This window comes from Sceloporus occidentalis, unplaced genomic scaffold (genome assembly GCF_023333645.1).
Source record: "Sceloporus occidentalis isolate IW3139 unplaced genomic scaffold, rSceOcc1.0.p SCAF_2, whole genome shotgun sequence".
NCBI classification, from domain to species: Eukaryota; Metazoa; Chordata; class Lepidosauria; order Squamata; family Phrynosomatidae; genus Sceloporus; species Sceloporus occidentalis.
Window position 1 is genome coordinate 156,723,032 of NW_028316982.1, and position 13,385 is coordinate 156,736,416.

At 37.7% G+C, this 13,385-nt stretch overlaps 1 protein-coding gene across 7 annotated transcripts in view; it reads left to right on the top strand.

Annotated features, from left to right (window-relative positions):
• The window catches only part of LOC149319171 (FERM, ARHGEF and pleckstrin domain-containing protein 1), a 233,301-nt gene that overhangs the window by 140,528 nt on the left and 79,388 nt on the right, over positions 1–13,385 (top strand). For all 7 annotated transcript variants that reach the window (XR_016280156.1, XM_089511190.1, XM_089511188.1 and 4 more), the window contains exons 7-10: positions 13–127; positions 1,761–1,908; positions 2,908–3,003; positions 7,465–7,628. Coding sequence is in view for 6 of the 7 variants with exons in the window: in XM_089511190.1 (XP_089367316.1) it covers positions 13–127; positions 1,761–1,908; positions 2,908–3,003; positions 7,465–7,628 (523 nt within the window). In the remaining variant the exon portion in view is untranslated. The remainder of the gene's footprint in view (positions 1–12; positions 128–1,760; positions 1,909–2,907; positions 3,004–7,464; positions 7,629–13,385) is intronic.

Genomic DNA, 13,385 nt, shown 5'->3' on the forward strand with positions numbered 1-13,385 from the left:
CTCCCTCCCTAGCTGAGATTGGGGACTTTGATGAAACCATTGATCGTGAACACTTAGCTAAAAATAAGTATATACCTCAGCAAGAAGCATTAGAAGACAAAATCATGGAATTTCATCGTAATCATATGTAAGTATTACTATTTCAGTGCCAGTATACTATATGGAATATAAAGCAGGGTTTTTATCCAGAAGGAAATGTCCTTTTTGTATTATAAAGTTACAGGAGATGAGGATGGGGAAGAAGGTTCCTTTGTAAATGAGGTAGAAAAGAAGAGGGAGTATGGCCTACTAACTGAACTGAAAAGGAAAGTTGTAGAGATACCAGTATGGGTTTCCAAAAATGGCTTTGGTAGAAAGAAAAAAACAGGTAAAAGCAGGGGAAGAAAATATTACAGTGGCTGAGACCTGAAAACACAATGGCTGGATCTCTAATAAGAAAAAAAGGAAGTTAGAACTTTTTTTCTTATTTCTTTTTTTTTTTAAATCTTGGCTGCCTTACTCTTTTTTCTTTTTTCCATTTATCTACCTGTTATGTAAAGGGTCCCTCAAGGCAAACTGCCTCTATGCAAGTTTAACTACTTATAAATAAAAGAAAAATGATAAACCATTGGGAACTCATTTCTGTCATGGTTCACTCTGCAGTATGTGACATACAAAATGTTAATTTCTAATTAAAAATCTAGTTCTGTCATTGTTGATTAGAGAGTATATTTCTTAAATTGGCTTCCAGTTGTGGGGTAATTGTACTTCCAGTTCCTTTTGTGTCCATTGTTTGAATGCTTAGCTTGTAAACACTTACCTTCAGGTATTACAGCTACTGGTAGAATGTCACAAAGCATGTTGAGAGATGCATACTTTTAAAGATGCATACTGTTTCAGCTTATACAAACAATATTATTATTATTATTATTATTATTATTATTATTAGGGGCTGTTTTGCACTGAGCTGCGAGATATGTGAATTTGAATAGGAAACAACATCTGTTTTGAAAACTACTGTATATACGCAACTAAGTTGATCTCATGTATAAATCAAGGGCAGGTTTGGGGGCCAGTAAAGGATGAAGCAGATGAAAATGGCGTGAAAGAACTTAAAAAAATTCAGAAGGCATAATTGTTTGGGCTCATCCTGAAGGCTGGATAGATGAGGAAGGAACTATGGTAGATCATGGGTGTGCGATGTGTCAGGGAGGCAAACAGACACAGGGGGAACTAAGAAAATCCACACATATCAAAAAGCATGAAAAGGCAAAGCAAATAAAATGGAAACTATGTTAGCAGTGATTAAAGACTATATAGCCAGTGCTCATATCACTTTAATGTGATAACTTTGCCTGATTTTAACCCAGAGAAGCTGATATACATACTTGTCTTATCCAAATCCTTTAAAGCCTGATTCTTCTCAACATTCCTTTGAGGGGAAGTACCAAAGAGCTGCCACCACTGCCATTTTCTGATCTAGTCAAAAACATCAGAAGCAGCACCACAGCAGAGAGTAAAGGGGGTTGGTCCTTCTTTTAAGTGTTCCCAGGACAGAGCAAGCCCTTGCCTTTTGCCACTCTACTCAGAGAAGGGAGATGGCCCCATTTCTGATAGAGTTAAAATACAGTACTTACATTGAACCATGGATAATTCAACCCAGGTTTTTGGCTCATTTTTTTAACTAAAATGTCTACGCTTATATATAAGTATATACATTAATTCCTCATGGTGCTTTAAGTGTGCTTCATCCTATGTAAAATCAGTTGTCATTCTTTCAGTGGACAAACACCAGCAGAATCAGATTTCCAGCTACTTGAGATTGCCCGTCGTTTGGAAATGTATGGAATCCGCTTGCATCCAGCCAAGGACAGAGAAGGAACTAAGATCAATTTGGCAGTTGCCCATACAGGCATTCTGGTGTTTCAGGTGTGTCATTAGCTCTTTTCATAAATGCCTTAAATCCCATTGTGGGAGAAAGTTGGGATATAAATCCTTGAAATAAATAAAAATTAAAAATTAATCTGACGCCTTTTCTGCACTGTAGAAATAATGCAGTTTGAAACTACTTCAGCTGGCATGGCTGCATGCTATGAAATGGTGGGATTTGTAGTTTTGTGAAATAGTTAGCATTCTCTGTCATAGAGCTCTGGGTACCACAATCAACTACAAATCCCAGGATTCTATATGATGGAGCCATAGCAAGTAAAGCAGTGTCAAACTGCATTAATTCTGCAGTGCAGATGTAGCCCAAATCACACATAATAGAAATTGGCTCATATCTTCTGTCTTAGGACATCCAGACTGCTAGAACGCTACCATTAAACTGACATGCCTTCTTACACAGGTATAATATATATATCACTTCTTGCTTGAGTTGGGCACATAAGTTGGGAAACACAGGACAATCTGGATCGAATCCATTTGCAAGTTCACCATGTAAGACTTTGTGGGAGCAGTGTAGGCAGTTGGAAAAATTGCATCAGGATTTCCACATGATGGGCAGCAAATCTACACTGGGAAATTGTATACTCCTAAAGGGGAAAAACAATCATGTCTACACAGAGGATGAGTGCGTGGGGGGATTAATATGAGTTTTCAGCCCCATGTCATATTACATTTTTTTAAAAAAAAAGCCTGGAACCATTTTTTTAAAAGCCTGTCTAGGGGTAGGTGGGCATGGATAATTGCTTTATTATTGACTAGTTGAGCAAAAAGTAGGAATATTTAATTAGAATCAAAGTTTCCTTGATTGTGGCTCATAATGTGGTTATGTCTTCTTTGTTTTGTTCAACTAAACAGACATATAAGTGTACTATTAACAGACTGTGGATGAAAGTGATGGTTCTTTTTACAAATGAATTTTACAAATGAGTAGCTGTTTAGTGAAATCATTTCCCCCTTATTATTGTGATTTATCCCCCTTAGGGTCACACCAAGATCAATGCCTTCAACTGGGCTAAAGTTCGAAAACTGAGCTTTAAGAGGAAACGTTTTCTTATTAAGCTGCGGCCAGATGTAAACGTAAGTTCATTGAATGGCAAAGGGCAATTTAAAGTGGCTCTGGTCCATAGAAAAACACTTGACTGTTCAAATATTCTACAGAATTTTAAAATCGCCTTTCTTTCTTCTCATCCTTGACAAGAAAGGGCATCTCAATACATTCAAAATATCCTAATGGCCAACAGTCATGATATTATCATAAATCAGAACTTTCTTAAAGAAAATCTATTTGCATAAAACTTGTGGTTATGGTTTTTATTTTTTAAAAAAAAACCTTACACAGAGAGTAGATTTTTTACATATGTTTTTTGCTTATTTGGAAAATGTCCTGAAGTGTGAAAAATCAATAAAGAATGCACAAAAACTCTTGCCTTTTCCCACAGCCTTCTATTCAAACTATTTGAAATTATTAATTTTCCTCTGTAAGGACAAAATAAAGAAAGGTTTACATCCATACTCCTTACTGCCTCTGTTTGAGGATTATTTTAGTCATTCCTTTAATATCAGCCTCCTTCCAATTCTTCTAAATCTGTCACCACTCGTATCTTTTACAAAACGTTTCCCAGTGGGTAACACATTTCTCGTCCAGGAGAGGAATGACTGAAGGGAAAGGTTTGAAGATGTTCACGGAGTGAACCTGATGAAAGTGTCAATGAGGGAAAGGGTGGGAAGCAGAAACAGGAAGGTGAGGTGAGCTCATATTTCAAATCCACTTCAGAAAAGATGTGAAATGTCATACTACTGGGCTTGTATATCCCAACTTTAAAAGTTCCAGCTTTTAAATTCTTACTCAGCTATAAAAACTGACTGCAGTTGTCTTTGGCAAATCACTGTTTCTTAATTTCACCTCCTTAATCCCAGGGCAAATCCTCCCTCCCGCCCCCCAACCATGCTCTGTTTACAGAATAAGTGCCTCTCACCAATTGTATACCTCCACCTGTTCTGATCTGTCAGATTTACACCTGCATTTAAAATGCCTATGTTTCTCTATCCTCCTTCCTCTTTTCCCCTTTGTCCTCAGCTTACTTCACTTGCTTCAGAGTTTGTTAGCACTCAGAGGGGGATACAGACCAGCACTTTGTACCAGTGTCTGGGTGGAGCCAAAGCTCAGCGTCCGCACGCTGGGCACTGTGACTCCGCCCCATCACACCATGATTCCGCACGCCTTTCTAGACGGCGCACAGCATCATGGCGCAACTCCAGTGCAGCGCCCAAATGGCGCAGCGTGGTACAGGCATAATCATAGCATGCCTATGGTGGTGCCCCTTCCAAGATGCAAAAACAAAGCCACCTTTTGCAGCTTCTTTTTTCTCCCTGCAGAGGCTGTGACATGTGGTTGCCAAGGCCCCGATCTGAGGTGAAAAGGGGCGGTGTCTTGCCACCCATCTGTACACCCCCTTAGTTTAGCAGGATGAAGAACAGAAGTGGCATTAGAATCTTGTCTTTCCCTGTAGGTTTAGGCAAATGCAAATTGATGCAGCCTTTCCTAGCTTGTGTGTTCTTCCTCATTAATAACTGTTGCTGTTTTAAACACACCATGATGTTGCTTGTCCCAACATGTTCTGCTTTTCATATGTAAAATGTTAGAGTATATGCAATGTAGATTGCAGATATTCTGTAGCACTATTTAAATAATCAAAAAGATAGAACAGAGGGAATATGCTAGTCCCAATTGGTTCATTGTTTATTTCTACATCTGGAGAGCAATTAGGAATGTAAATCTTTGTATATTTTGTTCTTACACACAAGAATTAATAATTTCAAAAGTTTTCTCTCTACTGGGTGAGCATATTATGGAGTTTGCACATTTTTTCAGTGAGTTTTTTTATTTGGGATAGAGAACTTCATTTGCAGACAAAAAAGTATTTTTGTGTGGAAATGTTTTGTGGAAAAAACATATTTTTGTAGAAAACAAATCTTCTGCACAGAAAATTGTATTTCGTGCAAAATACATTGCTTTCTAAGCAGCTATATCCTGTGCAAAAATATTTTTAATGCACAAAGCATTAAAAATAACAAATTTTCAATTCCAGACCCCAAATTACAATAAACTCATTTGGTTTGGCTGTGTTTTTTTTTTCCTTCCAAGAGCGTGTCTTGAGATATTGAGACACAGTTTTTTGATGAGGATGATACAGCCTTCTGAAAAGGAAAACCTACATGCCTAGCCTTTCCACATGATAAGAAACTCTTAATATTAAGATTTCCTGATTGTTGAAGAGTCTCTAGCCTTAGTAGAACCTTTTCTTTTCAAAATGTCTCTTTGTCCACATTAAGAAAATATAGTGGTAAATACAATAAATTTGGACCTTACTCCCTTTCTGCTCACATCTTCAATTTTGTCCTGTATGTGCTTTTAAATTCTATTTCATTTTATTGATAACTTGATGATATAATAACTTTTTCCAGTTTTATTGATGATATATTTTAATTGCATGCATGGGTAGCCATGTTGGCTGTTTAGCAAATCCAATCAAAAATCCACCAAACAGTGATGCCTTGATTGGCCAACCAAAATGCACAATATACATGTTGCAAGCTTTCAAAGCTTCACTGGCTTCTTCATCAGGCAAGGTGTTACAAGCCAAACAGGAGGGGAAAAAATTGAAGATGTTACTCACAGGCCTGCATATTTCTGTGTGTCGTCTCAGTTAAAATGGTATGGAGGGACATATATTGCAGGCTGGCACCTCCTCCTTCTGTCCATGTGGCCACTAAGAGATTTTCAAAGTCCAGGAAACTTAACATCCATTTGCATCACAACAAAGACACTTCTTTTGCAATACAATATGTCTCTGTCCTCTTGAGGCCACAGGCCCCTTTGTTAGGCAGATTTCCCAAGAAGCCTCCATGCTTTTGTATCAGGAAAACCTTAGGTGGTGTTGAAATAAAAAATGCCAACTTTAATTACATCTGTTTTAATTTAGTCAGCCGTCTTGAATCCTAGCACTGGGAAAATAGCATCAACAACAACAATAATGTAGTCACCGTCACCACCACCCTGTCCTGAATGTCTGAATAGGACTTGTCTTAGACCTAGCTCTCACTGAACTGCTAAATCTATACTTGGGCGATACCATTTCAAATTACAGGTAGGGTCATAATGGGATATTGCCCCTTTTAAAATATCTCTGCATAATAAAACTAGATATCAGGGAAAAGGCTAGATTAAAATGCTAACTTCTGCTGTTTTCTGTGGAGGAAATATTTCAGTCATATGAACACCCACCTGTAGTCCAAAATGGTATAGCCCAGAAATAGTTTCATTGCTTTATTAGGAACTAGACTTACATTTTTGTATCTTTATACAAAGATACACATTTGAGAAATATGTAGTCCTCCAGACACCAATTATCTTTAACTCCCATTATTCCTCATTAGTGTTGTCATTCTTTCAAAATAGCAATAAGGGACAGTCAAAATTCATGACATATAGGGATGACAGTCAGGAAGTAGCTATCAAGAAGTTTGTGTTCTGCCTAAATACCAAATAAAAGTATTGATTTCAGTTAACTTAGTCATGTGTTTCTCTGTAAAATGTATATATTGTCCATATTTATAAATTATACAGTGCACACATTTCTGCCTTTGTGAAGGTCTACACCCCAAACTACAGGATGTTAAACATCTTGTTTAGTCTATATTAAAGAAAAAGCTTTCCAACTTTCAAATAACGGATATCACTTGTTGTAAAGGACACTTGGCAGTCCAATAAAGGACCAGCTTTCCAGACCTGAAACCTCATAGAATAAGGGAACCTAGCAACCCTATTCTTCATCACTATGGTGGGAATCACAATTCAGTAGTATCTAGAGAGCCATGTGTTCCTCCCTTGTCTTAGTTTTTAATATGAAGGATTGATACATGAGCAGATATTTCCAGTCATCCTTCATAACTTATGAAGTTCTTACCCTTCTAAAATATTGCCTGTCACTTCTCCTGTAGCAATCTAGAAAACAAATGTCTGGAGGTTGACATCAAACCCACTTAGAGTGTTTGGGGAAGATAAAATAGGTCAGTAACAGAAATGATTAAGCACTACTTTAGAAAACAGAGATAGCCATAGTGATATAGTTGAAGGGCTTCATGAGATATTCCATTATAATAATGTGTCATGAAAGTTACTGCCCAACATGTGAGCAATTCAGCCTTCTAGTAGGATCCTTCTTTTTATTCCTGGATGCCCCACAGTCTAGAAAAAAAGACTGAAGTACAGAGTAGATTCAAAGGCTGTTTTATTCTTAGAACAAATAATTATAGAAGACATGTGTTTGAGCTTCATTGTTTATTTGTAATCAATACAGTGGAGTTTTCTAATGGATAGTCCATTAGACTATTTTGTTCAAGAAAGTTGTGCCCACAAGAGAATTTGGATAGGCTAGAAAGCTTAGAAAGAGGTGTCCATTTTAATGCTACATTTGTGTGCAATCTGCATTTTCCTTCATAATTCCAGTGTTTAGCCGTACCTCTTTTCTTTTTCAGAGTAACTTCCAGGACACCCTAGAATTCTTGATGGCCAATCGAGATTTTTGCAAGGCCTTTTGGAAGATCTGTGTTGAACACCATGCCTTCTTCAGACTATTTGAGGAACCCAAACCAAAGCCTAAACCTGTTCTGTTTACTAGAGGTTCGTCTTTTAGGTTCAGGTAAGTTACAGTTTACTTCACTCTAAGAATGTATGCAAGGGCTGGGCCAACTCACCTTATTCGGATACCTAAAGGAACTGCCAAATTGCTCTTGTTTCAACAATTACTGGTTAGTTGCAGGGTAAACATGATTTGGTGTTCATCTAATATCCCCTTCACCCAACCTTTGTGTTTGAGAAGTGCTGTCATGGGTTCTGTGTTACTAAGTAAGGGCACATGCACGCACATAATTATGTCACATTCTCATAATGGATTTTGTTTAAAGTTTGCTAATTTGCAAAGTGCAAAATAATGACAGCATCTAAGAGATTTTGGAATTGAGATAGTAGCTGAAATTGACATTAAGATACGGCACATTATCTTTCCTACTTCCCTGTTTCAGAGTTGGGGAAATTAGGTTACCTACAAGGGTCCCTCGGTTGGACCCAGAATCCTCAATCCTCATACAATTTTTCACCTATAAGTGACAAGCATTCTAAAATGAAACAAGGTGGTGCTGAAACCCTCCTGCACCTTGTTTTGTTTTTTGTTTTGGTCCATATTAGTTTCCCTGGAATGAGAAGTGTTCCCCCATGGTGGGAAGAATGATGTATAGTGGCCCCCAGTCTCTACATGGCTGCCCACAGCTGTTCTATTTGCTTTGTTAATTTCGTCTTGTCAGAACGCCTCAGATGTTTCTGAAAGTCTTTAGAATTAGTTCTAAAATATCTTTATGGGATTGTCGCCAGTTAGAAATGCAGTAGACAGGAAATTATATGAGGTCAGGTAAGAAACCCTACCCGTTCCATACTGTCTGAGGTCCAGTTTCAAAGAATGCAGTCATAAGCAAATACTGGTCAAGGAAATCATCAGTTTTAGTACCTGGTCAAGGAAATCATCAGTTTTAGTACCTTAGAAATACAATAATAGCTACATTTCCAGTTTTCATCCCATACTTTTGGCAGCAGGTATGAGTGACAATCAGAATGAAAACCAAGGAAGGTAACATCATGATGTTGTTTAAAAAGTAGGGCAAGAGCTATATAAAAATGCCAGCCACAGATGCTGGTGAAACGTCAGCATCTGATGTTTCTGAAGATGCCAGCCACAGATGCTGGCGAAACGTCAGAAAGAAACTCTGCTAGAACATGGCTACATAGCCCAAAAATCCACAAAAAACTATGGATGCCGGCCATGAAAGCCTTCGACTTTACATATATAAAGAGAAGTTGGGCTATAGAATATAAACTACTGAATGGTCACTTAATCAGTATCTCAAACGTAGTTCCTTCTTGTGGATGCAATATCTTGTGGCATGATAGGGTATATTATAATTTATTGGATCGGAGAGCCGGCTTTACTGGAGTTAGAATAGGAAGTAAAGCATTGCTCATTGTCAGAAAAATCTGAAACTAAATCTGTTTCATTTGAAAAGGTAAAGTAATATGTATTGAAAATGTGAGAGTATTTTTTTCCAGTAATAACATTTAGATTTCAATAAATGTATCATTTTCAAATTGATTATAAAGATTGTTGTTATTGTTGTTTAAAAAAAACAAAGAGAGGCTTTCTCTTAATTTTATGTAACAATGAAGTTACATCAAGAGCTGTAATCTTACTTTAAAATTTACATGCATACAAATCTGAGTGTATTTATTTATTTATTGAATTTATGCTCTACCTTTCTCCTGAGATGGGATTCAAGTTGGCTTCCACTTTGAGTGGGGGGGAAGTGAAATTTGGTTGGAATTTAAATCTATTTATTAAGGACAATATGTTATGCATAGTGTGTTTTAAGAATGACTTTTTATACTTTTATGGGTATGTGTGTGGTGTGTGTGTTTAAATTACCTTGTGTTCCAGATAAAAGGTAAGATACCAATTCAAATTAAACACTTTTTAAAAATGGCACTTCTCTGAGTTTATTCTGCTGTCTCAGCTCTGTGGCTCATTCCCTATATTGGTTTCCTCAGTCCTGCCTGTATCTGCAACTTGCCTTGCATGTGATGTTTCCTCAGCATACTGATCTTTTCATGCTTATATTTGGGATAGCTGAGGATGCAGTTTCCCAAGCATGTAATTTGTGGTAGCCATTTCTGCTGATCCCTACACTTTTCACAGAATATCCCAGAAATTATTCAGTCTCATAATAAAAGTTTGCCTTGGGCATCTTTAACAAGTGAAGGACAATTTGATCAACTGCTAGACTGTTTTGAGTCTAAGAAAGTATTTCTGGAACACAGAATTCTCTTTTGCTTTGATAGAGAGGGCTTCTGATCAATATATTTTCTATGGAGAAGCTCCCACTCCCTTACCTCTCCTGTAAACACTCCTGCATTGACGGGAGTGGGGACCAAAACCTGTCCCTGAGTGAGTAGTTTTTGTTGTTGTTGTTTTCTGATCCCATTAGAATTCAAACATATTGAGGGTTGGCAAATAGGGTTAGTGGTAGGATTTCATGTGTACTCTTATATTTCTTAAAACCAGTGAGAATTGAAGTGTCTCTCCTCGTCCACTGAACGGAGCCAGGCTTCTGATAAGCAGAGCTTGTTGCTTTTGCTTCTCAGCATCATGGTTTTCTGAAGATAGAATAGGGCTCATTACGATGGCTGATAATCTAAATATCCCTCAAATTGGCAATAAATAAATACATTTTTTCAGACAATTGTTGCCCCAGGCATTTTCAATTTATTTTTTAAAAGTTTATGTTCTGCTAGCAGCTAAAAATTGGGGAGAGGATAATGCTTACAACTCTTCAGGTGAGAATAATGAAAAATGCCTACATTTTAGGTCTACTTCTATGTGAATTCTGCCAATAGTGTGATTCTAGGGGACTAAATTGTCTTACCCCAAGGCATGAGAACAAAAGGCTCCTTAGCAAGCCTGCAGAAGATTCCTCCTGAGCCACAGAACAGCTCTTATTACTCAGGCAAGGTGACCACTGATCATACATTTTAACTAAGGGCCTTGTCCGCAAATTATTTTAGCCTATATATTTACCTTGTCTTTAAGAGAGTACTGGGATATTCTTGTGAAGAGATGACGAAGAGATTATTAACACTAACAATGCTTCCATTACCTTTAAAAAAAGATTTTGAAAACTAAAATCTTTCTATCACAGTACCATACATGGAACTAAAAAGACATAAGGGAACCTAGTAGCACTTTTGAGACCAGTTGGGAAGAAGAAGCTTTCATGGATACTTCATGCAATTGATGGAGTAGACCATAATCCATTAAAGTTTATGCTAGAAATTTCCTTTTTTGTTAGTATGAAAGGTGCTACTGGATTTCAGACTAACATGGCTTTTTGAATACATTTCGTACTACTTTCTTCAATGACATCTCTTGTCTGCAGAGATTGAATTATCTTTATTGGAGATTTTAGTAGTACTTTCATTCAGTATTTAGGGAAGCAGCTTCCTAGGAGACATTGGAAATGGATTTTATCAATTGACTGATTCTACTGCATTGTATTTAGTGCAGAAGAAGCAAAATAATCCCATTGAATAGCAATAAACACTTGCATAACACAAAAATGTTTTATCTTTTCTTATTTTATTTATCATTCTCATTTTATTTATCAAAAAGATACAACTAACTTTTTGAGGGCCATTTTGCACAGTGCAGATGTCTTCCATATCTTACACGTTTTGAACACTTATGGGTGATACATGTCTTTTTTGTGATGTATACATAGAAAACCTTGATTGGTATATTTTTAAAAAGCTCTTTTTGGAATAATCAACCATGCTTTAAAGCCAGTCATGACCTTGCTCAGAATTTTAATGTGACAGAGATTCAATGACATCCAGTACCTGTAACTTAATAGGGTAGAACACTCTCAGCCACTGAATAATGCAATGAAGAGAGTTGTAAATTAGCTACATATGGCATTGGCTAGTAGCAGCCAGAAGATATCCCCCTTCCCATGAAATTTTCTGAACTGAACCAATCTGCACAAGCAGCACTCTTAAAATTACTTAATTATTTTTTACTTATCATAATTAATAATTAATAATTTGTTTTATTTATATACCGCTATTCCAAAGATCATAGCGGTGAACAGCAAGTAAGCTAATTAGCAAGTAAGCTAATTTGCCCCCAACAGTCTGGGTACTCATTTTAGCGACCTCGGAAGGATGCAAGCCTGAGTCAAGCTTGGGCCCTTTTGCTGGTCTTGAACTCGCAACCTTTGTGGTTTCGAGTGAATGGCTGCAGTACAGGCATTTAACCACTGCGCCACCAGGGCTCCATCATGAAGGTAATGGAGCCAAAATCTATGTAGGGGGATTATTACTTAGTTCAAATTGAGAGGGGGTCAGCTACAAGTACCCTACAAAATCATCTCCCTTCTGTATACTGAGGGGCCAGTGGATCTAAGAAATGATGCAGAGGCACACTTCTCCAGTTAAAGTATATTTTTTATTTAAAAGGGAAAATCACATAGCAATTCACTATCACACACTCATTCATTCAAGGCTCAGGAAATCAAGGGTAGCTTGGAATAGGTTCGAGGCAGAACTACAGACGATACTTACTATAGATGATGCTTGCTTTCGGAATCCAGTTGGGTGAAGGAGAGTAAGACACAGCCATTCTGAGAGCATTGGTTGAACTGAAGTGCCGGAGCTAGGCTAGAGATCACAATGACGCAGTGTCCCCATGAACTCCAAACTAGCACACTGAGGAAAGATTTCCAGGGGTTTTCAAGGGCTAAAACCAGCCACAGGGCAAAGATGTTAGACTGTATGGGGTGAGGTAATCTGGTCTGGGCAATAGTCAAGGGAAATGGGAAAAGAGTTAAGTCATTAGTTGGCTCATCAGGTGAGACATCTAGACAAACATTGCCCATTCTTCTGATTATTGGAGGTGATAATCAGCAACTCTCAAACTATCTGCTTGGCTACTCCTAGGGGTATTGTTCCCAAAAGGTTCCATTAGGCTGACCTCATCTGGGTGTACTGCATACATGCCCCGCCGCTTTGGGGATTATGGCGGACTGCATGGCAGAGTCCATCTGGGGTCATGTGGAATACCACACACACCAAAATTCAGAAAAATGCACTCTGGCTAACAGTGATTCCATAGGAATTAGTGGAGGCAAACTCCTCTGTGCATTAAACAACTGGCAAAAGCCCTAAAAAAACAGGAGCAATACACCAACTGGCTGTATGGATATCACCATGACTTTTTCCATGGAGAGGATAACTAATTTTGCCCTTGTGTTCAAATATCCTCTTTTAAAAAAGAATCCACTTGGAGTTGAATATTATATTGAATATTATATTTAAACATAATATGATATTTTTTACTTCAAAGCAGCTTACATGATTAAAATATAATTACAGTTGTCTCTCCACCTTCACTGAAGTTAGGAGCACAGGGCCCTCGTGAATGTGGGAAAACCGCAAATAACAAAAACACTATGTTTTTACCTGAGAGAATACCTCTCTAGTAATCTCTAGGTACTCCAGTACAACTCTGTGGTCAGCATCTGCCAGACATTGACCACAGAATTTGGTAGAGGAGCTGCAAATGCCTAGTGGCGTGTTCTCTCTAAGAATCTCTAGGTCCTTCAACTTGACTTGGCAAGGCAGCTGACTATAAAGTTGTGCTGGAGGACCTAGATATTCCTAGAGAGAACATACTAATAAAATCCATGAATAATCACATCCTCAAAAGTCAAAGCTGCAAATGTGGAGGGACGAGTATATATTTATAATTAATTAGTTATAATTAACTCCTATCTTTCTGTTTCTAAGAGTGGCTAGATAG